The sequence below is a fragment of the Gavia stellata genome, chromosome Z (assembly GCF_030936135.1).
Source record: "Gavia stellata isolate bGavSte3 chromosome Z, bGavSte3.hap2, whole genome shotgun sequence".
NCBI classification, from domain to species: domain Eukaryota; kingdom Metazoa; phylum Chordata; class Aves; order Gaviiformes; family Gaviidae; genus Gavia; species Gavia stellata.
In genome coordinates, this window is record NC_082637.1 from 70,428,716 (window position 1) to 70,454,538 (window position 25,823).

The window sequence follows — 25,823 nt, forward strand, 5'->3', positions numbered from 1 at the left end:
AAATACCTCTCTGTGTGTCTGACACACCTTGTTAGTATAGATGCTGAGCCTGTTAAATATAGGCACCTTTTAGACATTGGCTAGAAGGATAGCATAAGCAAGCAGAGGGCTCAAATCACTTGTACTGAAATTTTCAAAACTTCTGTGCAAAGCAAGCTTCCTTGCATGAGGTTGGGTTGATTCCATTATAACTGGAGTTTTCACTTCTGACTTCATGAAGTGACCATGTGTCATGTAGTAGACACTGAAAAACTGATAGTAAGGATTAGTAAGACCTACCAAAACAGTGTGGTAGGACTCTGGTTAATTTCTAAATTGGCAGTAGTTTCAGTTATTTCTATTCACTTCTGTTATAAGGCTGTTGTTTTTGGGGTGTTGATATTGCAAAACACAGGAGTATATAGAATGAATTTAACCTTGACAAAATATGTTTTATCAGTAAATTTAACTAGAGACTGTTCTAGCAGCCTGTACCTTAGATTTTTGAACCTTCTAGAAAGGGAAATGCAGAAGTTAGTTTATATTGATACCTCAGAATATTTTTATCCTGTATTCATGAAACAAATGGATTTTTGACTGTTTGTAATAATTGTAATGTGTGTAACTTAATCACCTTCAATAGGAATGGTAGGAAAATGTTTATATGCATTTTTTTACCATTGTATCCTTTTTGTTTTGTTCCTCTCTCACTTAGAAATGCTGCTTTTCTCATGACTGTAGTTGCTGTTTGCTTCATGTCTTTTTTTTTAATTGTGTTTTTTGTACTGACAATTCGTGCCATTCATATTGCTCCTTTTCTGCCTGCCAGCATTCAAATGTGCATAACATGCATCATTTCCTTTCCGTCTCCCCTGCCTCCTTTGGTACATTCACATGTTAGAAATTGCAGATGTCTTTTATCTTTTTTCCATTCTTTGCTTAAGTCTTTTAGCAGCACAAATCCAGATAGCATTTCCTAATTTTTCCCCTCTTACAGTATTATTTTAACTGATTACTTTACAAATCCCTTACTGTTTTCATTAGCTACCACCTATCCAAGCCTTTCGTGTTTGACTTAAGATTTCTAGGTCTTCCTTAGTTGGTGGTATCTCAAATTCTCTAGCATTAGTTAGGATAACTTCTGCTTCATAGTCCTTGATCAAAACCTTTTTATATTAAATCAGTATCTCTGGATCAGTGCTTCTGCTTATCAAAGGCATATATACTTCTTCAAAGGTAATGTTCTCTTAGATTTCTAAATACTCCCACCTCCCTCTGAGTAATTTCCAGCAGCTTCCTCTCTTCTGCTCTTACTCAGTCGTCAGATGGTTTCCAGTTTATCAGTGTTCATTGCCAAGATTATCAGCCCCAAAGCTGTTTCATGTTCTCCATTGGTAAGACTGACCTTCCCATCCATGGCAGAACTTACTTTCTGTATTCACCTTATTCTCTCCTTCTTCAGTTCTGCTAACTTTTCAGCTAAGCAATTCTAAATTTTCATTTAAGTTAACTCAGTGTATTTTGCAACCTACACTGCCACCATCAAGACTTAATTTCCTGAAACATGCAGATCTTCCTCCAGCTCTTTTGCTGTCTTTCCTCAGTACTGAGGATTTTCCTAGGATAGTATTGACAGAACATAGAAGTGTGGTTTTTATTCTTGCCTTGTTGGGTTTTCTTTATTCTGCCCTGCACTGGCAAAAGAAGATTTTTTTCTCATCCCTTCCTTTCTTCTAGCTTAAGTATTTAATCTAGTGACACTGTCTTCTGATTTCTCTTGGCCTAGTCTCTTCTCCTCTATTACCCATCTTTCAAAACTTTGTTCTAATGTTGGGATATCTTCTACATTTTTATATTCTTGTTCTGTTTAGTTTCTGTCCCTCTATCATCATTTTGCCTTCAGAATGCTGTTCTTCTCTGGTTCAGTTTTGTGTATTGGTTTCATAGAAGCCTACTTCTTTTGTCTGCATTTGATTTTTACTGATTATCTACAGACACATGGCCATATCTTGCCCAGATGGTGAAAACTTGCAACTCTATGCTCTTTTGGAATAGAAGGAGAGGTCCTAATTCTCTGATATATGTTCTGGTGACTGTTAAGCTTGAGCTTACAATTCTTGTCTTGACTTTCGTCTGTTTCAAATATTTTAGTATGCTTTTCTTTGGCCTTGTTAAACGTAACAGTCTTCTCCCATGAAGGTCCATGTGAAATCCCGCTGAGCAACTGTTTTCTCAGCTTATTGAACTCATTTGTCCTGGTTGTTTGATGAATCAGGATGCTATCTCTTGTTGTCAGACTGAAAATAAGTATGTAATTTTAAGAGCTTTTCTTTGCCTGGTGTCCTGTTATCCCACTCACTCTTGAAATGTGTACATTTACCTCCTGTTACGCAAAGATGCCTGTTTCTTTTTGATTGTTGGTTGACTTTGTTCCGTGTGTCTGTTTAGGCTTGGTTGATTGTCCTGGAAACACTTGTAGAGGTAATTAGTCTCTGTTTTATCTGTCCAAAAAACTCAATTTGCTATATATTTTAATATGTGCATGCAGAATCATAAGTCAGGTTCCCGATATACTGAAAATACTTGAGGTTTGTCCTCCCCATTATTCTTATTATGGGTTTCTTGTTCCTTTACTTAATCTGTTTTACATCTAGTTTGTTAATTACTTGGTAGGGACTAGATACTTTTGGGTTTTTTTTACAATTCCTCAGTGAACTGATGTCTGGTCTCAAAAAGTGAGAGTCTTCAGTACTTGAATAACGCAAATTAATGCATTAGAATTTGTACCTGCAACTCGCATATGCAGTTGTAGTATTATGTATGTATTTGTTATGCTAATGCAGCAGGTAGTATTTTTAGTATATCACACATTTGAGGCTTTCTAAGCACATTAGTGTGTGATTACATATGCAGGAACAGACATAGCCTGAATCAAATTTGGTCATGATCATGTTGGCATGGGAACACTGAATGTCTATCCTTTTCTTCCTCCTTCTACACCACCAGCTAAATTTCTTCTTTGGCATAGAAGTGTTTAATAATGAATTGTATTCAAATGATGACACTTGGAAAATGCTTCACTGAACTTTTTGTTTAATACCCTATAAAAGAGGGCTGACTTACGCATTAAACGTTTCATATAGATCCCGAAGTTCTGACTTTGGGCGTTACCAGAAGTAAGTTTAAGTGTATGCAACCACTTGTGGCAGAGCCTGTTTCTTGTGTGTTGTTTGCACTGTGAGTACTCCAGGAAAGAAAGTTCACAGAACTCCCAGTGGATTGTGAAGGTTGCATGGTAGCAGTGATTAAGGTGATAAAGGGGAACCAAGATGCCTATTTGGTCAAGATACTGGCACACTTGAAAGGCAGATCAGATCCAAAAGTCTGCCTAGTGGAGTATATTCAACAATAAGCTTTACACAATCTAAATTTCAAGCCCTGCACTGAAAATGGAGTGTTATTGTTAGTAGACATGATACAGTGAGCAAAGGCAATTAAAAAATTAAAAAGTGCAGAGGAGGACAGAGGGGTAGCTAGGGCATCTTTTGTCTCAATTTGTCTAGGTAATTATTCTTTCCTGAATACAGAGTTAAGGTGTAGTTTATATAGCTGGACACACAGTGTGCAGTATGGTTTTCTGAAACTGCAGTTACAGAAGCATTTACTTTTGAAGGTTATCTCGTAAGATACTCCTTATAAAGAGATGATACTTCAAAAAAGGGGAAGGCAGGGGGAAAGTGTGCTAATGTCTTTTCCTAGCATCGTGTGTAGGACTGTATCTAACAATTGCAGTACATTCTTTGAGCTGTAGGTTTGCTTTTCACTATGAATTATTAGGGAAAAAACAACTATAGTCTCATATTCATGAATAAAGTATAACTTAGAGGTTTCATGTTCTTTTTAGGCTACTAATAAACTTTTTGCAGGCAATTGTTTTGAATAATACTATTTGTTCTGCTGAACAGGAATTTCTGGCATGTACTGAACAGAGATAGAAACTGTATCTAAAGTCTAACATGTCAAAAATTTGAATTATTTTAATTTGATATCATAGTTACATAAACAGCCTTGTCACTATTGCTTTTAAGTTTCATTTTATACTTTGTGACAGATTGGGAGGCTGGGTTTGCCTTTTTTTTTTTTTCCCCCTTCTGGAAAGGTAATCTTATTCTCAAACCTTCCCTCTTTGCAAATATTCACACTTCTGTAGTTTGCTAATTCTGTGCACTGTGATAAAATTATATACTCTAATGAATGATCACTAACAGGAAAGCAGATGCAAATATTTCTGCATTCACCACCCTGTTATTTAGGACAGCGAGGAGGCAATTACAAGTTTATTTGTGTTGCTCTCTGAAATCAAGCTACACAAATCTCCAACACATTCTGTACAGTATAGTTGCCAGCTCTACTACAGTTTGGTAGTTGAGATTGGAAATTAATTGGGGCACTTGGGAAAATCTGTAACTTCAACCAGTTTTGAAGTAATAAAATGCAACTTATTTCTGTTAATTTTATAAAGCTGTTTGTGGGTAATTAAATACTGTAGGTATGGCACTTTTCTAGTGCTTGTTCACAAATGAAAATATTCTTACTGTATCAAATACCAATTAATCGATTCTTACCACTTACCAAAATAAAAATATTTACAAGATATAGTTCTTTATTCAGGTAACTTTCTTGTAAGTTTTTTCCATGTGCTTCAGTGTCATTATATGCATTAAACTAAATTTGTGCCTTTTTACTCCTTATCTCAACCAACAATGAGTAGATGCAGCCAGAGAAAAAGCCTCTCACAACTTTTGTTGGTTCTGTGTATAAAAGTAATTAATGCTGACTAACTGAACATGTGCTCATTTACATCTGAAACTGTACTTTACCTATCAAATTTCAGATTCCTCAATATAATTTGGATAACACTTTCTCTGGTGATTTTCTTTGAATGTTGCAGCCTTCAGCTTTGCGGTCAGGCCATAGCAGTCCGTCTGTGCCACTCCTTCCTCCTCACTCTTTTCCCCTGCTCCAGCGGGGGTCCTCTCCACTGGCTGCAGCTCTCTTCAGAGCATATCCACAGGGAACACACGCCTGCAGCACCCTCTCTATCGAAACCATGCAACATGAACCCAATGCAGCATATGATCCTTTTGCTAATGTTTCAGTTCTTAAAGATTATGCTTCACAGTAGTAGAAGAGAAAGATTTGATATTACCAGCTTGTTGTTTTCAAATGCATACTAGTGCTTAGTGCAAGGAAAGAACTGTGCAAGTGAATGTAGTGACCAGTAGCTGTGGTTCACCAGCTGTGTAAGAATAATGTGGTGGTTTGGATTTACCTTAGCAGGATGATGCCTCTGGGCCCATCTCAGCAGCAGCTTTGTGAATTAGTGCCAAAATTCTCACTGAATTTTTTTCTTTTTTCACACTGAGTAAAAAGTAGAAGTTATCTGGCATTAGTAATTTATTATCTTTGTTTCACTTGGAAATCATTTGTTATAAATACTTCATGTTAATAGTAAAATTAATTGTATTAGCCCAAGTTACAGATGAGAAACAGGTGTATTATGTTCTTGAAGCAAAACTCGCAACTTTTTTAAAGAAACAGTAATGGATGTCATTTATTTTAAAGGGATGTGATATTTCTAGATAAACTAATTGCTGCCGCCATTTCAAATATGTGCTTTATTTCCTGGGCTTCAGTTTCTAATTTGCTTGGATTTTTTTGCTGTATTTAGGTGGTTTGTTCTGAAGTCTTTTCTCTGTACAATTCTCTGCTTTGTTTTCTTCATATACCTTGAGCTAGAATTAAAGTAAAGTATGCTACGACCTTTTGCTACTATACTGGGACTGTAGCGTTAGAAATTCCTTCCCCTCCCCGCTCCTGCTTGGGCTTAGGGTATGTCTGGAGAATTTTTTCTCTACTAGAAGGAGTGAAAGATTATTTTTGTCTCTGGTGGTGACACTTGAAGAATTCTTCATCAGCCTCCTGGCTGCTATTTCAATTTTTGTCCCCCTTCTCTCTGAAACAAGCACTTTGAAGAAGCACTGGCTTTTAGAATGCATGTGGTTAACATCCTAAATTACAGCAAACAAGTTACAAATAATGCAATACAGGTATTATAGAAAGCAAACGTTTAATTGAAGTTTTACAGATTTAGCAGGGAGTAAAAAGGAATCTTGTTATTGGTATTAAGGTTTTAAGATGTTTAGAGACATTAATGGGTGGGTAGCTTGTGTTATATAAAAGGCATCTTAAGACTCAGTAAAAGATCTATAAAAGTCTGTTAGAATTACTGCAGTTTCTCTGGCTGCCTTTCTGTACGAGTTATACATGCTGCTTGAGAGAGGATTAGACTTCTTGGTCTGGGTGTATATTTGTTGCATAGAGAAGTGGTTTAGCCTATGATTTTGGCTTCTAGGTGTTGCTAAGTACTGCTGTCTAGATTTCTCTGCAGTTAGTTGCTTAAAGAAGCTGGGTGTAACTTAGCAAAATGATTGCTGCTGTTCTTTTGTAGAAAGAATATTCATTTTCTTTGTAAGAAAACTGTATATTGGTTTTCTTACTTTTTTTCTATGATGCTAGATAAGCCGTAAAATGTTTTTGGTAAGCTTCACATTGTATGAACAGTAGATAGGAAGAGGTTACTGAATGCCATGTAAAGGGAGAAAGGGTCCTTCGGTAGAATATGGAGACCTGTGTTTTGGTGCATAAGAATCTGTTGTTGTTACTGGGTTGTTTTGGGGTTTTTTAAAAAATTTTTTTTGGCAGGGGGGTGGTTTTCAATAAACTCTCTTCACTGAGGAAGTCATTAAATATTTGAGGGAATTGGTATCGAGGTCCACTAACAAAGTAAATCTTGCCAACATAATGGCTCTGCATTTAATTTCTTGACAGGACTGCTCCTTTGGCTGCCATTGCATTAATTTTCAAAAATAATCTGCCCATGTTGCCAAATATGAATATTACTATATTAGTTAGAAGAGTCAGGTTTTTAAATGTTGAGATTGGTTGAAAATAATTTTTCTAGAAAAACCTGTTAGTACTGTAATAGTACAGACAGAAAGTAGTTTTCCTTTTATTACTAGCTTATGTTCTATTTTTGTTTTAATTTAAGCACAGTACATGAGAAAGGAGAAGTAAATTGAAATTGGAATAATAGAACACACAATAAAACCAACCCGTTATTATCCATTATTTCTTTTTATTCTAGTTTATTAAATGTTGCAGGCCAGCTCCACTTGTGACAGTAATAAGAAACTTGGTATCACGTACTAGGGTCCCAGTACAGACAAACTCAACTCTGTTTTATTTACATGTTTATGCTGTAAAAGCTAATGTTATTTGGAGGCATTGGTAATGATGGTTTTTCACCAGGGAGCTTACTAGAGTTTTTGCTAACAAAGTATTTTATATACAGGTTTTCATAGATTAAAAGGGCGTCTCTAACAAGCTGCATTTACGACCTTTTTCCCTCGTAAACGGTAAACTATTTAGTTGTAGAATTACAGGTTTCCAAACCTTAAAAATATTTCTCATGATTTGATCTTTCGACCAAAGATAATTTGTTTATGCAATTGATCTGTTTAAAAGGGAAGAAAAAAAATCCAGATTGTATTAGAGACTAAAAAAGTGGAGTATCTAATAGGAAAACAGCAATTTTTCTCTTGCTGGGTATCTCTTATGCTTCAGTCCTGATCCTAAGGGAAGGGACTGTTTCTGAGTGTGGAGATGATAGAGAGTTGTTGCCTTTATTTCTATTTATTTCATTATTTAATGGGAATTATGGGGATCAGTATTCCTACAATCTTCCAAGTGCGGGATTATTGAGAGAGGCAAAGGCACCTGCTTGTGACCAAGGTGAAATAGTAAAAATTATGAGAAAAACTGAGAAGTTCCCACAGATAATAAATTAGCATCTGTTCTGTAATATTAGTACTGTTTGCTACTAAATGGCAATATTGGATTTTTAAAATTTGAACTCTTGCCTTTTGCACTGGCTAAGTTTGATAGGTCCCTGTTGAATTAAAATCCACTTTGAGAGTTTGAGAGAAACTGAGTATAGAAGTGTAATAAAAATGTTTATGACACAAAAACTGCATTATAACAAGATAAGATAATGTTTAAATTACACATCTCAAGAGCATGCGTCCCAGAAATAATGAAATGCTACTTATCTTAAGTATGATCATGAGAACGTATAAATCTGCTATGACAAAGTGGTTGGATACAATTAAGGCACGAATGAAAGATCTGAATAGTTCTGCTGAGCGGAGACTGTTGTCAGACTGAATGGGTTATATAGGCCTGCAATACCTGCTGCATACCAAAACTAAGGCTGAATGGTGGTTTGTATGAGAAGGAAGTATTCCAAGTATTTCTCTTACAGAGTTCAAGACCAAAGTTGCACCTTAAAACATATCTTTTAAATCGCATAATCTTTTTGAGCTTTACATTAGCTGTTGGTCATGGAAAGATGGGTAACAGATAGGAAATTTTTTATTTATATATTTATAGAAAGTGATCATCTTCAGACTGATCTTGTTTTTAATTATTGCAATAAAATGTTACTTGGATTGAAGTGGAATACTGCAACTGTAAATGATACAAATTGATTTTTCTTGGAATTCCAGCATTTTCTGAAGTCCACAAACTGCTAACGAAAACTCAGAGCTAGTAATATACACAAATACAGCAGGTACAGTGCCAGGAATGAATGTTTGTAGGAAAATCATGTGTTATTAAGTACGTGTGTGAGATCACTGGAAACATCATCATGTCTGTATACAGGATATTCCTTCAGCATAGTTCCATTACTTGAAATCATTATGTTTAAGAATAAGATCAGCTAAAGATAGGTATATGTAGATATATATATATCTCAGCATACTTAGAGAAATAGGGATATAAAGATACTCAACATGCCACTGTTACTCCCCTACAAAAGTGAGATCAGCTGCATGTAGGCATGGTATTAATACCACGTACAGGAGAGTCTGCAGAATTCTCAGTGGGTCTGTTTTAACATGTGAACTTAACCATTAGAAAGTTTGTGAGGTTTTGTCCCTGTTTAGTTTGAATCTTTATTGCTGCAGTTATTATTTCTTTTCTTGTCCTCTGTGGACATAGGGAATAGGCTATTTCCTTCCTCTTGTGGTTTTGGAGACTATTAACTAGGTTTCCCTTTGGCCTTCTTTTCTCTAAAACTTAAAACCTCAGTTTATTCAGTTTCTTTGTGAAGACTTTTATCCCTCTTGCTGTTCTTGTCAGTAGAACTTCTCCAGCTAGTTCACATCTATACGTTTGTGGTTTTGCATTTTTTTATTTTTACTTTTTTTTCTAAGAAAGGACACTGCGTTTTAACTGCAGTAGAATACTTTTTGAGGTGGCCTATATTCTAATGTAAGAGCTGACTTGTTTGTTGCTGCTGGTTGTTATTATTCCATTGAAAAGGTCAACTGTGAAATTCAATTTTTGAGGGTTTACTTATTACTAATTTTATTTATTGCTATTTTTTCCTCTGGATTGCAGACCATTATTCTGATTCGTGGGCTTTTTCTTCCCTCTGGTTTTTAATTAAATGTCCTTATTTTTTACCTAGTTTTTGTGGTACTCACTTAGACTTATGCTATACTTTTATAACCATCCTTAGTATCTTAGTGAGTCTTTGTTTTATCTATACGCATGTTTGCTTATACTTCTTATCTTTTATATGGTTTATGACATCAGTGAAGTGTTCAGGATTTGACAAAAGTTCTTGTTGTGTTTCTTTTTCATCCTTTGCATTTTGACCCCTTAATTTGTACTTCTTTCTTCTGTGGAAATAGTAATTTCTTTTTTTTGTCCTTTCATACTTCGTATTGCCCACCAATTCTGTGAACAATTTTTGATTTTAAAATACTGTTGTCTTTGTTGTAAAGCTTGTTGGAGAGTCTCTGCTAGTTTTTAGCAACCTAGAAATGGTTAGAAAAGAAAATTCCAAGCCATCTGATCCTTCATATTCCTCCTTTGTTCTTTTTGTCCTTAGATATTACTTAGAGACCCACAGAAAAAAGAATAAATCTTGCTGTGCCTTGCAGGCTTCAGAGAAAGCAACACCTCTTTCTACCCGAGTGTATTTTTCAAGCAAGCTCTTTTTCTATTAAAGTCCAACACATATGAATTTAAAGTCCCTTTAGTTCCCACCAAGTGTCACTTCTATCACTTAAATCACATTTTTATAATTATATTGCTTAATACTCACTTTACAGTAATTCACAAACCTAAATCATGCCTTATAGGCAACCAAGCCATGTTTATTACCAGGACCTTTCAGGTAACATTAACTAAAAACTGTTATAAACTGTTACAGTTGTAGTATTTCCAAAAGGAAAAATTAAGCTGTATTATCCGCCCCCGCCAATAATTAAGAACTCAGTTAAACGATTGCCTTGGCTAGGGTGGAATGTTGCAGAGCTGCATATGTTTTTTCCTTGTTATGTATGTATGAGTGACTTGTGTATATTTGTACTTCACCAGACATTCACTATAATATATTCTTTTGAGATTCATGGCTTTGAAATCCTAATCATAACAAATCTACAGGAAGCTTTTGATAACTGTTGTTAATAGTGCATGAATACATGTGACACAAAATAAATGAAGGATTTGCTTAATTTGTTGTCTTCATGGCTATTAAGTTAACATAGAACAATTTGTATTTGAAATTCTTTACCTGGTCCACTTCTTTAATGAGAAGGTTTTTGTGAAGTAGCATGCAACGCAAAGCAATTCTATAGCCTGGTAAGTCTGGTGATACACTGAAGTACAGTACCTAAGTTAAAAAGTAAGTTCTCATTGTCACTCAGGAGTGTATATCATTCTTTTGCAGCATCTTTGAGAAAGGCTGAGTAGGAACAGACTGTTTAAGAGATTTTTTTTCGTATGTAGCAACGCTATCTTTCTTTTTTGCCCTACTGACACAGAGTTGCGAATTCTTTAAAAATCAACCTCTGATCTGTTAGAAGAAAAGTACTTGTTGTTTAGAAATTCAGCTTCTCAGTCTCCTCTTGAAATTTGGTGGCTTTAAAGAGTCTGCCATAAGCATATCCATTTTGACTGAAATGGAAGGTAAAATTAAAGTCCCCGTTAATTCTCTGAAGTTAGTCATGCTTCACACTAAGAAAGGCTTCTTCAAAAGCGCTATGGAAGGATCTAAGACTATGATATGGAATAAGATGTAACTTCAAGTAGTCTCCAACACTGACCAGCAACCACACTGCTCTTCACCCTCTTCATCCCCTCCCAGTTTAGCCTCTTGCGCTTACTGCTGTCCCCCTTTACCATGGCCGACCTTGACATTCTTTGACACATCTGCTGGTATTGGGCCACAGTCACATTCAAGCATTTGCAGATGAGGTTGAGGTTTCAAAGATGGCAGGAAATGTCAATGTTCTGAATGCTGGTGAGAAGAGATACAATTAAAGGAGGAATTTCTTTCACTGAATTGTTCCTGAATCCAGGTTGTCATAAACTAGCAGGTGAACTCATTTGTGGAGACTTTTCATAAACAAACCTTTGTTGAGAGGCAGGCAGTCCAGCTGTGTTGTCTACAGCAACTGCTGCCCGCAGCATAAACGTCTCCCCTTATTCCGCATCTGCACTGCCAAAGCTACCTGTCTTGATGATAGGCATGTTGTGTTTTTCCATGTTCGAAGTCGCAAATGCTGTGAAACTGTGTACTACAGTATTTCACAAGACGGCAAGAAAAGCAAGAAGACCACATTTCTGACTGTGGGCAGCTTCTGTGTGAAATTCTTCCATCTTCATCATAAACTGTTCCTTCAGTAGCTTGGAGTAGCTTGTTCTGGTGTGACTGCTCATGCTTGTGCTCCTAGCTTGTCCTTGTGCTTATCCTAACTCAGCCTTCTGCTCCTAACTTAACCTCTGTGTTTCTGTTGGGTTTCATTTCCCCACATATACAAGTCTAGCTGGACTACAGAACTGTGTTCCTGAATTTAAGTAAAAGCAGCTTGAATGCAAAAGAAAGAAAGAAACAAAAAACACCCCAAAGGATAAAGAGCTCACAGAAGAGTGGCTATAAGCCTGGTGAGACTTACTTAATTCCTGTCTCAGCTTTTAGCTGTTTGGAGGACTTGGGATCAGGGATGTGTCTTGCTAAGAAGTTGCTTATCTACTTCTAGTGCAGTCATCTAGTGCATGGCCTGAAATTTCTGTTTAGTCATTCTAAACAAGGCAGTCTGAACTGCCAGCTGGTACTGAATTTTTGACTCCACCCTTGTGTTACAGGGGAAATTTAGGCAGGGATAAAAAGCAAAAATACATTTTCCGGGGTAGCACAGGACTGAGTAAGGAGCTTCTGCTGTGACTCTGAGGAGAGTTTCAAAACTGGCATATATCCTTTAATATTTCATGAGTCATCATGAATACAAACATCAGCCTTAATGAAATTGTCTCCTGTATTTTTAATAAGCCATACTATTTGTCTCAAATCACTCTTGTACTTAAACAATGGAATAAATTATTTGTATTCAAAAAAATCAATATTAACATTGTTTGAATGTGTTTTTATAGTAGGATTATATGCACTTACTTTTAAAAGTAAAGCTCTGTGAAGATGAAACCTAATTTCTAGTCCTTGTACTTGTATGCTGTAGTAAGCTTAAGCATATGAGTGAAAGCTTATATGAGAAAAAAAAAAGCTGTACCATAGGGTGTGGATCAAGTTTTCAAAAGAGCTCAGCAGTCAACAGCTCTATTTCAGCATTGTAGTGAAATGACTAATTTTTTACAATTGTTTCCTGTAAGTTTCCTTTAAAAACATCTGACTCTTGTAGAGAAGATCCTGCCCTATAGCAGTAGTTCAGAAGTAGTGTGTGATTACAGTAAACACTGTATTAGTGTTTACCCAGAGCAAGCACATCAGAACCATGTTCTTGCTAAGTGGCTGTGAAGAGTGGTACTGTTGATATGTACTTGCCTTTGAAATGCCGTATCAGTTTGTTCAGTTAGCAGATTCTTTTTTGTTTACCGTTGTTTTCAACTGAATTGTATTTCAAAGACTAAGACTTCAGTTGTAGTGTTCATAATACGAAACTTGTAGTGCTTCATAATCATTATGGTTTTGGATTAGTTTTTAAGAATTAATTATTTTATTATTTTTTTAATCATCTGAGAGCTGTTAGTGATTTGAAAGCTCTGCTATCCCAGCATTAGGATACTTTGCTCTTCGAGGAGTTGGGCTTTCAAGACAAACATCTAAAAATAATGATTGATTTTCTAGATTTAAACCTTGAGTGCTAGGTAGCCTGTAGTGATATACCTCCTTGCTTTTAATTTTGTGTGGCATGATTCTTGGTTAAACTAAAGTGATACTAAATTACCATAATGTAAGTAAGGTTTAAAAAATTAGTGGGCAAAGAAGTTTCCGTGTACTTGTATTTGCCACGGACTTATCTTACAGATTTCCTGTCTCTATTTATACTACTTGTACTGTTCATTTTGGAAGGAGAGATCATTACCTTTTCTTTAGTAAGTAATGTTGACAGTAATGAACTACGTAGTGTTGAATCACTCTGGACTGTTTGCTTGAGGGGACAAGGATGGTCAAATATTGGAATACTAGCTCTGGACTTACTGATACATTGAATTCAGTTCTTCTTTCATTTCAGGTACTTACCATATGGTCCTATATGAATCTTAAGCTCAGGTTCTCAATGTCTTAGACACTGCAATTCTGCCCTGAACCTAACGCTGATAAAATGGTGTTCTCACATATAACCCCAGAGACTGATAATTGAGTGCACAGATTTGAAGTACACCTAATATATATTGACTCAAACCCCATTATTAACTATTTTATTCCCTGTTTTTTTCTCTTCCCCCCCCCCCCCCACCTTAAGAAAGGAGATTCTTGCCTGATTTTCGGAGGAGTGGTGCAGGTGCCCAATTCCTGGGGCTTAAAAGCTGTGGGATCACAGTGGCATTAGGAGTTTCTCTGTGTCAACTTACGTATTTACATCCTGCCTGTGTCTGTGTCCATGCTCTTGCACCTAGTGGTTCTTGATCGGTAGCATGGAGGGCCCACTTTGTGTGCTGGCTATTGTTAACCTCATTCTGATACAGCTTATTTTCTCTGATACTGGCTTCCCTTTCCACTTCGGAGCACAAATAGTCACACACTATTTCAACTACATACTGGTCTTCTCCTCCTACCACATCAGCTACTCTTTATGACCTCTGAGGTACTATGCAGAATTAATTTCTTATTCTTTGTCACATGCATCAGACAGTCAGCCCTTGCTTTGTATTTCTTCCTGCTTTCTGATTGAGGTGATTCTGAAGACTACATGATGATACTGCTGAAATTGATTCAAGACAAGTAATGCAGTCTTTGTTACACGGCCAGCTTTTTCTCAGATTCTCCCCTACCAGCCTACTTGACTTGGTGGTTTTTGAGGCTTCCAATGCTACTTAAATGACAATGCTTTTCACAGGCTTTTATAAACTAACTTATAGTGGTGTCCGGCAAAAACTTCAGGAATTTGTGTGTACATTAAGTGACCATTTAATAGACAGTAGTTATTCCTCTGGTAGCATTGCAAAATGTAGAAGCCAACAGGAAGGAAGAAGAGAACATACAAGTTTGGGGACTGTAACTGCAGAAGTAGTAATTAAAAAAAAAAAAAGATAAATTGTGATGGTAAAATTTTTTAAAATGTCCTGTTGATGTGGATTACTGATGTTCTTTATTTATACAACGTTCAAAATGAGATGATTGTAGTATTTTTGTGCCAAGTGCTTGAATAAATTTTGCTAGAATACATATGTTAAATTTTGGTAAACAATTCAAAATATCTTTGGTTCAAATAGACATCAAAGACTTAATGATTAAAGTATCAGAAAATATTCCTGAAAGCTTTATCAAGCTTTCATTGTTTACTTTTGTGGGTGTTTTTTTTCCTCCGCCCTTAGGAGCTGCAGGAGAACCAACAACTTCTGAGGTGTTGGAAAGAGAAAGTTGTAGCTGAGCAATGGACTTTTTTTGAAGCTTAAGTAAAATTTGGAGAAGATGAGTGGGAGTTAGTAACTTGGAATATCTAGAAGTATGCATTTTTCATGAAAAACTTTAATAATTACTGTCATTTTGTGTGTATATGCATTTTGTGTGTATATGCATTGAAGGTATCCTGAATTAGCAACTGTGTGCAGAAATCCCAATACTCTAATTTTGTATCCTGGAGCTGAAGCAACCAATTTGGAAGAAGTTGCTGTGATGTCTTCTAGTCCATCTGTTATGATCATCATCGATGGAACATGGAGCCAGGCTAAAGATATATTTTACAAAAATTCTCTATTCCGGCTTCCCAAGCAGGTGAGTTATAATATGTAAAATAAAAATTTTAAGTGTGTCTAATAGATGCTTGCTTTCTGACTAGCCAGAAGGGACTGTTTTTGTGAGGATGGAAAAGCATGGAAATCTTTTTTTCCTTCTCAGCTGTAACCAGCTGACAAGATAAGGAAAGCTTGAACAATTACATAAAACAGAGAAAGATGACTGTAAATATTGGGGGTTTTCACTTTGTCACTTGAAATTTGTTTTTGTTTGTTTTGAGTTAATGCATCTAACTTCATACTGAATCATTGTTTTGCAAAATTGAAAACTGGTTTGTGCAGAAAATTTTTGACTGTTGCCTAAGATCTTAGAAAGTATACAATGAAACAAGCATTTTTTTTCCCTTGCATAAGTGTTTTGCATTGCAGTAATAGGAAAGCTAAAAGTAGAATTCTGTAGCCTCTTATGAAAATGTCACACTCTTCCCTCCATATTTGTTCTCCACCATATTAAAAACTTTCTGACTTTTGGCAAATGTTGCTTAGGATTTAAGCAGAACAAATACTGGTGGCATGTGGTTTGGTTTTTTTGGGGTTTTTTTTTTCTTTTTTTTTCCCCCCTTAGGAACATCAACACCCACCCATCTGAACTGCCAATAAGGCTTAAACTGTGGTTATACAATTATTACAGCTGTCCCTGCCGTAATGAAAATACCCTAGATTTTAATACAATGTTAATAACATTAGTGGACATAGATTCCTGTTGCTGCATTGTGAGTGGTATGACACTACTTTTCAATGAATATTTTAGTGGATAATGGAGTGTGGCTTTGGCACAGGAGTCTTGAATGTAAGCTTTGAAGGTAGAACTTAATCTCATGTGACTCAGTTGCTGTTACTGAGTAAGTTTTTCTCCTGTTATTCGATTGAAGTCATTTATATTTATGTCATATAAACACACCAGGCAGCATTTCTTTATGTACTACAATGGTGTGTCTGACTTAAATGCTTAAATTACAGATTTTCTAGGAAAGGGTCTAATTTCACACTCTGCAGTTTTGTATCTGCATTGTGCATCATTCATAATGAACTTCTAAATCCAGAAGTTGGAAAATGTTACTAGTTGGATTCTTTGTAAGTCTTTGAAAGGAAGCATAACTTTTTGTTTTTCTAGTTTTGTCATATGCTTGTCAATGAAGCATGGAAAAACTGGTCAAACCATTAAATTTCTTCTGTGGCTGGAACTTGTCTGTAATACTGTAAGTTTGAATTTGTTTGGAAGTCAAATTGCTGTCTGAAGTTTAGCGCAGCCATTGCTTTACGTTTCCTTTTGTGTTGGTTCTTACAATGAGATTCTTGATTTTGCTCCTGACCACTTCCCCTACTGTCATACTGGTAGGAAGCTGGGGTGTGGCAGAGCACACAGCTCCTTGAAGGGTGAAGGGCCTCTGGCCCTTTTGAAAGAAAAGGTGCATACTTCCTTGAGCTGTCAAATGCTATGAACAAAGCTCTTGTGCAAGTAGCTGTCTTAACTCCAGTGTTTGTTCTAGTTTATAACTAGTGTGCAGTTCTTCATTTCTTGTGGTTGTTTGAAACTTCTGGGGACTGAAGGCTTTGGTGTGAATTCACAAATATATAAGTGTCCTGAAATATGTTTCCATCAGCTGGCTTGATTTGGCTGTCAAAAATCACGTACAGGAGCAATTTTGCTACAGATCAAAATGGGGCAGAATTTTGTCCTGATCACTTGGTTTCTTGTAGATAGCATGATGTCTGTAAGATATTTCCACCCATATATTGTCATAAAAGCATGTCTTAGAGGGAAGTTTTTCAACATGTGTAAAAAATACTGCCTTCTGGGTGGTATAAACAAGGATTTTGTTTCTATTTCTTAAGTATTTCCATAAGACTACGTTTATTTGTCCAGGTGTAATTTGTTGACAAAGCTGCCATTTTCATTCAGGGGCATTATTGAATTTCGTAAAGAAAGTATTAATACCAACAGTTTTACTAACGGAAAAAATTCTCTTCATCGTTGGATCACCTTTTGATCAGTGAAAGGATGACTACCCTTTCAAGAGGGGAGAGGAAGCGGCAATTTGCAAACTTAAAACCCAAAGCCTTATGACTATGATGTTAGAATGGTTTAAACGGAGTACTGTTAGTCAACATTCTGCTAATTCAAAAAAAAGAGCTACTCGAAGCCTTGTAAGAAATTTGCTTTAGGGCATGAAATCTGTTTTATATCAAATCTCGGAGTTGCTTTTAGGTTCTTACTATAGTATAGCAATTAAGTTATATTGGTGTCAGTGAAACAGAAGAGTAGACTCTAGGTTTTAGTCAGATTATTTTGGCCTTCAGAGGAAGATGGTAAAACAGATGGAATTCACATCTAGAAACTTACAGGATTCATTTCAATGTATTTCAATTTAACTGCAACTTTATGAATAGATTTTATGGAATTTATTTCACTGCAATCCATTTCAAATTCTGCAGAACATCTGTCATATGCTGAGGCACCTGGCCACGGATACATGACTTGCTTTTAAGTGAGAAAGTGTTTCCATTCATAATCTCTTTAGTTGGGCCGTACCAAATTTGCCAGCAAAAGTCCAAAATCACAGATTTGGTAAACTGGCTATTCTCAATTGCAGAGTGTATTCCTGAGTTAGAAAAAGCATTTTTTCCTAACCTATTCACTTGGAGGGAGAGGTAGGTAAAGGAAAAAAGTTTGTCGTCATTCTTGTCTGTTCCTTTTAAAAGTTGCAAAAACAGTTTCAGCTTTATTAGCCAAAGCCACTGATTATTCATGTTGCTTTGCAGCATCCCTCTTTTTTTTATCCCCTTTTTTTTTTTTTTGTCTGGAAGAAACAGATTAATATTTTCAAAGATAAGATCCAATGGTTGCAGCTAATTCCAGCCCACTATTCCACAACAGCCTTTTTCTGTTAACTTGTACAGAGTAGTGTCCCTTTCTTGAAAATTAACTTGATGAGTAGCTTAGGTGTTCTAGATCACCTTCCTTTTTGTTTCCCTTCTCTTATGTACTTGCTGCTGACAGAACTTCCTCTCAGTGTGTACATGTTAGACAGGTAATCTCTGGAAAACTTGGAACAAACAGAAGTGTATTGTATGCTTTGTAAAAGTGGTTTTTTTGTCCAGTCTTTTTAAAACATACTTAAGTTGCTTACTTCTGTTGTGTGTAATTCAGCTTTGAAGTTCATGCCACCTTCCCCTATAAAGCTGAAACTTGATCGTTGTTTTAGGAGGGGTTTTTTTGTACTGACAGACTGTCTTCAGTAGTGGATTTTGATTTTTGGAAGGTCAGTTATTTGACCATATTCTAGGTGATTGCTGCTTTATGGTACTTAACTACTATCTCTGTCTGCGCATAGTCAGTGTTTTTGGCAGATCAGATCAGTAGGAGTATTATGTGTGTAGATAATCCATTTTGTTATCTGTCTCTTCTTCTAGATAGCATCATCTCTGATTTCTCTTGCATTATAGTGTTGTATAGTATAGCTTCTGGGCTGTTACTTACTGAGCGTAGATGACTGCTGTTTCCTAATAACAATTGCTGTAGTAGAACCTATTTCTTATCCTGTATTGTAAACTATAAAATTTGATTTTTCTCTAATCAGTTGTTAACATGTAAGCTAAATTTGGATCCTAATGACCTGTTTAAACTAAAATAGCTGAACCTGCAAGAAATTGACAGTCTGTCTTTGTTTAGAAAAAAGCTAAAAATTTTACTATGGTACCTGGATTTTTTGGTAGTGATGTTTGTCTCATTTCACTTTATTCCTTATTAACACTTACTTCTCTCTGCTTCATTCTTGTACATTATTGCCGAGAAAAATAAACCAGGAGCTAACCAGCTAGTGAAACAATGACTGATTACAACAGATAACTCTTAAGAATAATCAAGGGAATTAAGTAACATGGTGAAGTCCTATTTCCATATGGGAAAGGCATTTGAAATAAAGTAGTTTCCCAATACGTTCTTTAAACAACTTCATGCTGGAATTTTGTTCACTGTATTATAGTTCCATTTAGCCTGTGAACCATACTTTTATTTACATGAGTGTAAAGAAGATAGTCAGTCAAGCATAAACCAGCAGAATTCATTAAGCAGTAAAAAATGAAAAGAAAGATAGTTGATCCAGTTTTATCCAATAGTTGAAAAGTTCTTTAAGATCAAAACTGCACTGTTCCAAAGAGAAAAATTTTATATATTCATAATGTAAATGCAGGGGCATAAAAAGAATCTGTATTATGTGTAGAACTAAAACATTTGTTTTAACCTGTCAAGCATAGCATTGAGTAAATAAGGTGCAGAAATGGAATAATAATTCAGGATAAGTTTTCCTCTTACTTAACCTTCTGTATTACAAATAAATCAATTTGCTCACGTTGATGTAACTAGAACGTTACCTGAGGTGCCTGTCAGAAACACCTGATAAAAAGCATATCTGTGAAAAAAATACACCCTGCTGACTTACTAGTCATCCAAATTCTGCCTCACCTATTTCTGATTGCAGCAAGTGTCTGAGAGGACACAGAAGTGAAGTTATTAATCTGGTCTATTATCATTATGGAAGAACTCAACGTTGAAAATAACTTCCTTAAAATTCTCTTATTTTCAAAATCCAAATGGTTTCAACTTTTTGGTTTTTGTAAGAAGTACGTAATGTTCTATTAGGCCTTTTGGGTTATCTGAGTGATTTGATCTTATGGCAAGAGTGAAAGAATGTATGGGTGAAATTTTAGGGGTCATAAAAGATAATTATTCAGAGTGGAGGTCCATAGAGACTCTGAAAACTACCAGGTCTCTAATACTTAGGCCTTGCCATACATTTAAGAATCTGTTTTCAGATTTTTTCTTATGTTTTATAATTAACTTCTTCAGTTCTCCATGTGGAACCACTTCTTCATGCTATGGTTTCTTTCTTTCTCATGGGACCCCCTGGAAACGTCTGCTGGACCAGAATCATAGAATCATAGAACGGCCCAGGTTGGAAGGGACCTCGAAAAATCATCTGGTCCACCTTTTTGTGGGAGAGGAAGCCTGGATGAGATTATCTATCTTGAAAACCTCCAGTGATGGCGACTCCACCGCATCCCTGGGGAAGTTGTTCCAGTGATTGATTGTTCTCACTGTAACCAGTTTTCATATATTGAGATGGAACCCCTTCCAGTGCAACTTGTACCTATTGCCCCTTGTCCTCTCCATGTGGCTCCCTGTGAAGAGAGAGCCTCTGTCCTCTCTGTACTTGCCCTTTAAGTACTGGAATACTGTGATGAGGTCCCCCCTGGCCTTCTCTTCTCCAGGGAGAAAAGACAAGAAGTATTGCGGTTCTAGATGAGATGGTAGTCAAATATTGAAGATGATGCACCCCTCAAGTCTGAAGAGACTCCAGTGTTTAATTCCATTTTCAAGTGTTGACACTTCGAGTCTTAAAATTATACCTGCATTACACTTGGGATGGTTGTTTTCCTGATTGTGCATATGTCCTTGAGATAGTTTTGAAGCAATCCGTTTAAAATTGTCTTATATAAATCTCAGTAGCAATCTTACTACATCAGTGTGTGGTCACAGTATGTGCTGTGTAAATGTGGGTATGATCCTGGTAAGCAGTGGCTTAAGCCAATGCTGTTAAATACTAGCTGAATTGAACCTAGCTATGTAAATCCTCATATGGTCTGAGCATTTACTGAAAGTCAAAGGGATGTGGACTAAATACATCTGTATTTTACCTGCCTAAATTTTTTAGGCCTTTTAATGGAGTGTAAAATATAATTAGTATTCCTGAGGCTGTTAAAATGTTTGCTTTATTAAAATAATAGAAAAATAGAAAAATTACGGATCATTTAGCATAGAAATGATTCTTTTAAATTTCTGAAATCCTGCCTACTGCAAAATGGAACTGAAAAAGACTTCAAAGTGGTAGGACAAGTAAAAATAATGTAATAAAAGTAAAGGAAGATACTATGCCAAGAAACTCTCGGAAAAGTGAGTCAGTAGTATTGACTGTGCTGCACGAAATGTTTTTAGCTTTTTGAGGTAGTACCACTAAATGGTGATAGAGATGATCTTCAGTATGCAAAACTGAAATACTAAACATTTGCTGGATATTCTCATCATTCCCACCATGGTTGATACTTATACTTGTCCCTGCAAGTATACATGTCTGGATACATATTTTTTTCTAAAACAATGATAGAACATAATAGTATTTCTTCATTAAAGATTATGAATTGCTTTTTAAGGGTGGAATGATATTAATGATAAAATGGGAGACAGAGAGAGACTGTTAGTGTTTTAAATGCTTAGAACTGGTATTCTGAAAAAGCCCAATTAGGATTAACATTCTTAAGCTTTCTTCTTTGGTTCTGTGATTTTGTTTGAAATGTGTTTTTCCAAAAAGTTCATAATTTCATAAGAACGACTGATATTTAATAAGTATTTAAAAAATCCAGTAAAATCAATTTATTGCTTTACTTTAGATTTACTTTAGTATTACTTTAGTTTTCACTAAGGTACTAAAATGTATTTGTGTACCACAGGAAACAAAAAAACATTTGCTGTTTACAAACAAATCTGCTCTTACTGTAGGAGGTTATTATAGCAGAAGGACTAGGTATAAATCACATCTACATGTGGTTTTGTAGAAACATAATTTGCCCATAATAGTTTTCTGGATTTTAAAATATTGTGTTTTGTACAAAATTTTATAGAAGTAGGAGCAAAGGTAAGTGTGGCGATGTTAATCTGGAGCCCTCTGTACATGAACATGGATAAAAACATGTAAATACATGATAGCCCTGGAAGTTCAATAATCAGTCTTCCAGATGCTAATTGTTAACAGAATACTGTGTAACTTCACTCCCTTGCAGTGTACACCTGTATAGAGGGTTTAAGATATTGCAAAAGTGAACTAGTGGATACATTTTATCACTGGGGTGGGTCACAGATTTTCTGAGAAAGTTCTGAGGCATTGAGTTATGAAGCAATGATGCAAACTGTCATACTCTAAGTAAGCTCTTGGGGGGAAATACGAGCAGACAGCAGGAATATCAAAAATGTTCCTAGCAGATTTGCTTCTTTGTGCATACTTGAATTCTGCATTGCATGGATCACAGCCTTTAACAGTTGCAGATACAGCCTGTCAGAATTAACACTTTGTACTTTTTATCTGATCTTTTTTTAAAGGAAAAGAATATTCTGCTGTCCCTACCCTTCTTTTTATTGGAATTGCATTGCAATTCTTGTTTTAAAGGGTTTAAATTCTTTGTGAAAAGGAAAAATACAGTGTCTCTTGAAGTAGTAAGTTAATAAGTGTATTAAAATATTTTTTTAAACTATGATGGATAATTTGGTTGTTACTAAATATACCAGAGCTAAAATCAATATTTGGTTTGATTTTTATTTTATATGCTAGTTGATACTTGCTATTTTTCAAATCACATGGAGCTGTTTTAATGACATTGTTGGAGTTCTCAAATGCAGAAATAGCTTTCTGGAGGAAAAAAAAAATGTTTTCCCATGTTGAAGTGTGATCTAACTGCCTTTAGTCTCTTAGACAAAGTTTAAAGGTTATGTTTAGTGGTTTGAGTTGTTATTTCAGCTCTGCTTGTACAGCGCCAAGTCAGAACTTGAGCTGTAACTGCAAGCAGTCATCTATGAGGCAGGTAGTGCTCAATGAAGAAACCAGTTGAGCATGGAGCACTACAAAGGCTACATTTAAGCGCTATGTACATAACTGTGTGTTAAGCTAAGTTTTGTCATTTTGTGCTGAAATGAACTAGAGGTACTTGTGCAATCCTCTATAACTTCTAAATAGTGAAAATTAGCAGTCAGGTGGTAAAAGATTATAATGAAACTGTCTGTAAGCAAACACCAGCACTCTTACGGATTAAATTTTGTTCACCCTGTGACTGTGTTCTGTTTCACCTTTCTCATTGAGCTAGACACCGTGACCAATACTCTAGGGTTTTTCTGGCTTTTTGCTATTTCTACATTATTTCCTGTTTTCCTACATTATAGTTAATATTTAAATTCTCTGTAAAATGTTCTCTACCTGAATAAGGAGTTTTTGTTTCATGTTTTGAAACTTTGGGTTGATAATATAGTTTTGCAAGATTAAAATGAGTAGAATGACATAATATTTGGAATTTAAGAAGGCAGGGTTTTGTCCCAGAAAGAATGAAGTAGATATGACAATATCTAAAGAAAGGGGGATTTAAAGGAAAAGAGGATACAATTCCTGCAGGCATTATCTGTAAATGAAAAAGAAACTGTTATAACTAATATTCTTCAACAAATGGCAATTTGAGCTTTTAATCAATTTTCTGTAGTTAGAAAAGAGCTATTTTAGTAATGAAGAGATTAGCAATTCTAAATTGCAAGATATACTACAAAGACACAATAAATTGGAGGCATTAGAAGATCACAATTAATCATGTTCCTTCACAGCTTCACTGATTTTGGGTAACACAAATTGCTATGTTGACTGATTTTAAAGATACTGTAGGATATTTTAATAAACTTTGTTGTTTTAAATTACTACTAAAATGTAGCGATCTTCAATGAAAAGCTCTTTTAATCAACAGCTCAGTCAGGAGAGCTTTTTTCTTTGAAAAGAATCTTTGAAGAAATTTCAATTGAGCTCTTCCAGAAAGTCTGAAAAGGAAATGTATCTATGAATCTAACGTATTTAACTTTATCAGAAAGATTTAAATTTATGTCTTGATCCAGAATAATTCTTATTGTTAGAATTTTTACAAATGACAAAGCATGGGCTTGAAAAAACTTTATAGCAGAAACTTATGAGACACATGACTTAAGGTGACTTTTATAGTTTATAATATGATTACATTGATTATTTCTTGTACTCCATGAGCTGGCACCCTCTAGAGAAGCACATTATCCCAGGATGTTTTCCATAGTCACAACTGAGGAAGAGGCCGCAATCATTAGAGTATGCACTGCAGGCTTTCTTGCAACAGCTGTTATGGTTTGCAAAGGTGGTACAGAAAATGTATTCTGTTAACTTGGAGCAGTGGATGCAATTAGTTCAGAGGGAAGAACGAGCTGGTTTGCACAGCAGGCATGCTTGGCACAGTTAGGCTGGTGGGATGTTGTACGAAGCGATCACAAAGCAATGTGGGTGAAGCTGCTTCTGTTTATGAGGAGATAAGCATAGCATAGTGGGAACAGATGGCTAAGAAAAACATTTGATCTTCTACTCCTTCAGCACCAAAAAAAGGTTGAAAAAATTAACCTAGTGACAAGCACACATATGAAAACATAGGCAAGCTATCCCATGTACTTACTGTCTTATCAGAAGTAGGTAATACATGAATCAGTTTTATTTATGTGTGTTTCTAGGCCACTGTTGTAAATCCAAGCATCTGATATCCAAAACCTGAATGGATTATTTCTATCACCTCATATTTTGTTTTCCTTTTTTGAACAGCCAATGAAAGTCTGCTTGGTATCATTATGTTTATGCTGTGTAGTTGTAGAAAAAAATAATTATCCATCCCTTGAAAATGTTGAAAAGTGCTATATACACTTGATTTTGAGAATTGGGGTCAGGAGGAATTCATATACTGCTATTCAGGTATCAAAAAATAATTTAAACAATGTATAATGATGTATGAAGGCTGTGAGTGTTTCCCTGTAATTTTACGCTGACATTAATGTAGCCAACAGTCAAGAGAAATATGATTTCAGTCAGTCAGGAAAGGGGTGTAAAGTGTAGTTCACTTTTAATTATTTTGCTTTTTCTTCTGGTGTGTTATGCATAACATTTATACCTAAGAATCTGTAATTCTTTGTCACTTTGTAGTCACAAAATACTTTCTAAACATCTCAGAAGAGTACAGTCTGTTTTCAGGAAGTTAGAGTATTCCAGTTGTAATGTTACCATTTGCACATGTGTAACTTTTTGCTTCTAGCTTAATTCACTGTACATCTGAATGGTGTACCTGCTTGTGCATGAGTGGGCATGGTTTGAGTCTGGGGGTAGCTTTATATTCACTTTGACTCTATAATTCTTTGTTGATGCACTCCTATGCTGCTTAATGGGCATAATAATGTCAGCAGCATAATGCCAACAAATCATCCTGTCTATTTATACATTAATCACAGCATTGCTGTTATTCAAATATTCAACACCCCATTTTCGCTTCCCATCATGCCTTCACAATTTCTGACACATCTATTTTGTTTTCCTTATCCTTCCTTTATTATATGAAAATTGTTATCATCAGCTAAAATCTGGTTTCTTACAGCAAATTTTTAACCCTTGAGGTTTACCGTTCAATTCCGCTTGCACTGTAGGCTTAAGTCTGCTTGACTAGTGGTGAGCATTTGTGAGCACATGCTTGTACTGATCCTAGCACTAGTCCTCAAGTGAGTCGATATTTTGATATCCGAGTTAAGATTATGCTCATGATCTCTCTGGCTGTTCTTCTCTCTCCCTCCTCACCCTTCCATCCCTGAGATGGGA

At 35.7% G+C, this 25,823-nt stretch overlaps 1 protein-coding gene across 1 annotated transcript in view; it reads left to right on the forward strand.

Moving 5' to 3' along the window:
* Nucleotides 1-25,823, forward strand: part of DTWD2 (DTW domain containing 2) — a 94,207-nt gene that overhangs the window by 43,905 nt on the left and 24,479 nt on the right. The window contains exon 4 of the mRNA XM_059834032.1: nucleotides 15,157-15,346. Coding sequence (XP_059690015.1) covers nucleotides 15,157-15,346 — 190 coding nt within the window. The remainder of the gene's footprint in view (nucleotides 1-15,156; nucleotides 15,347-25,823) is intronic.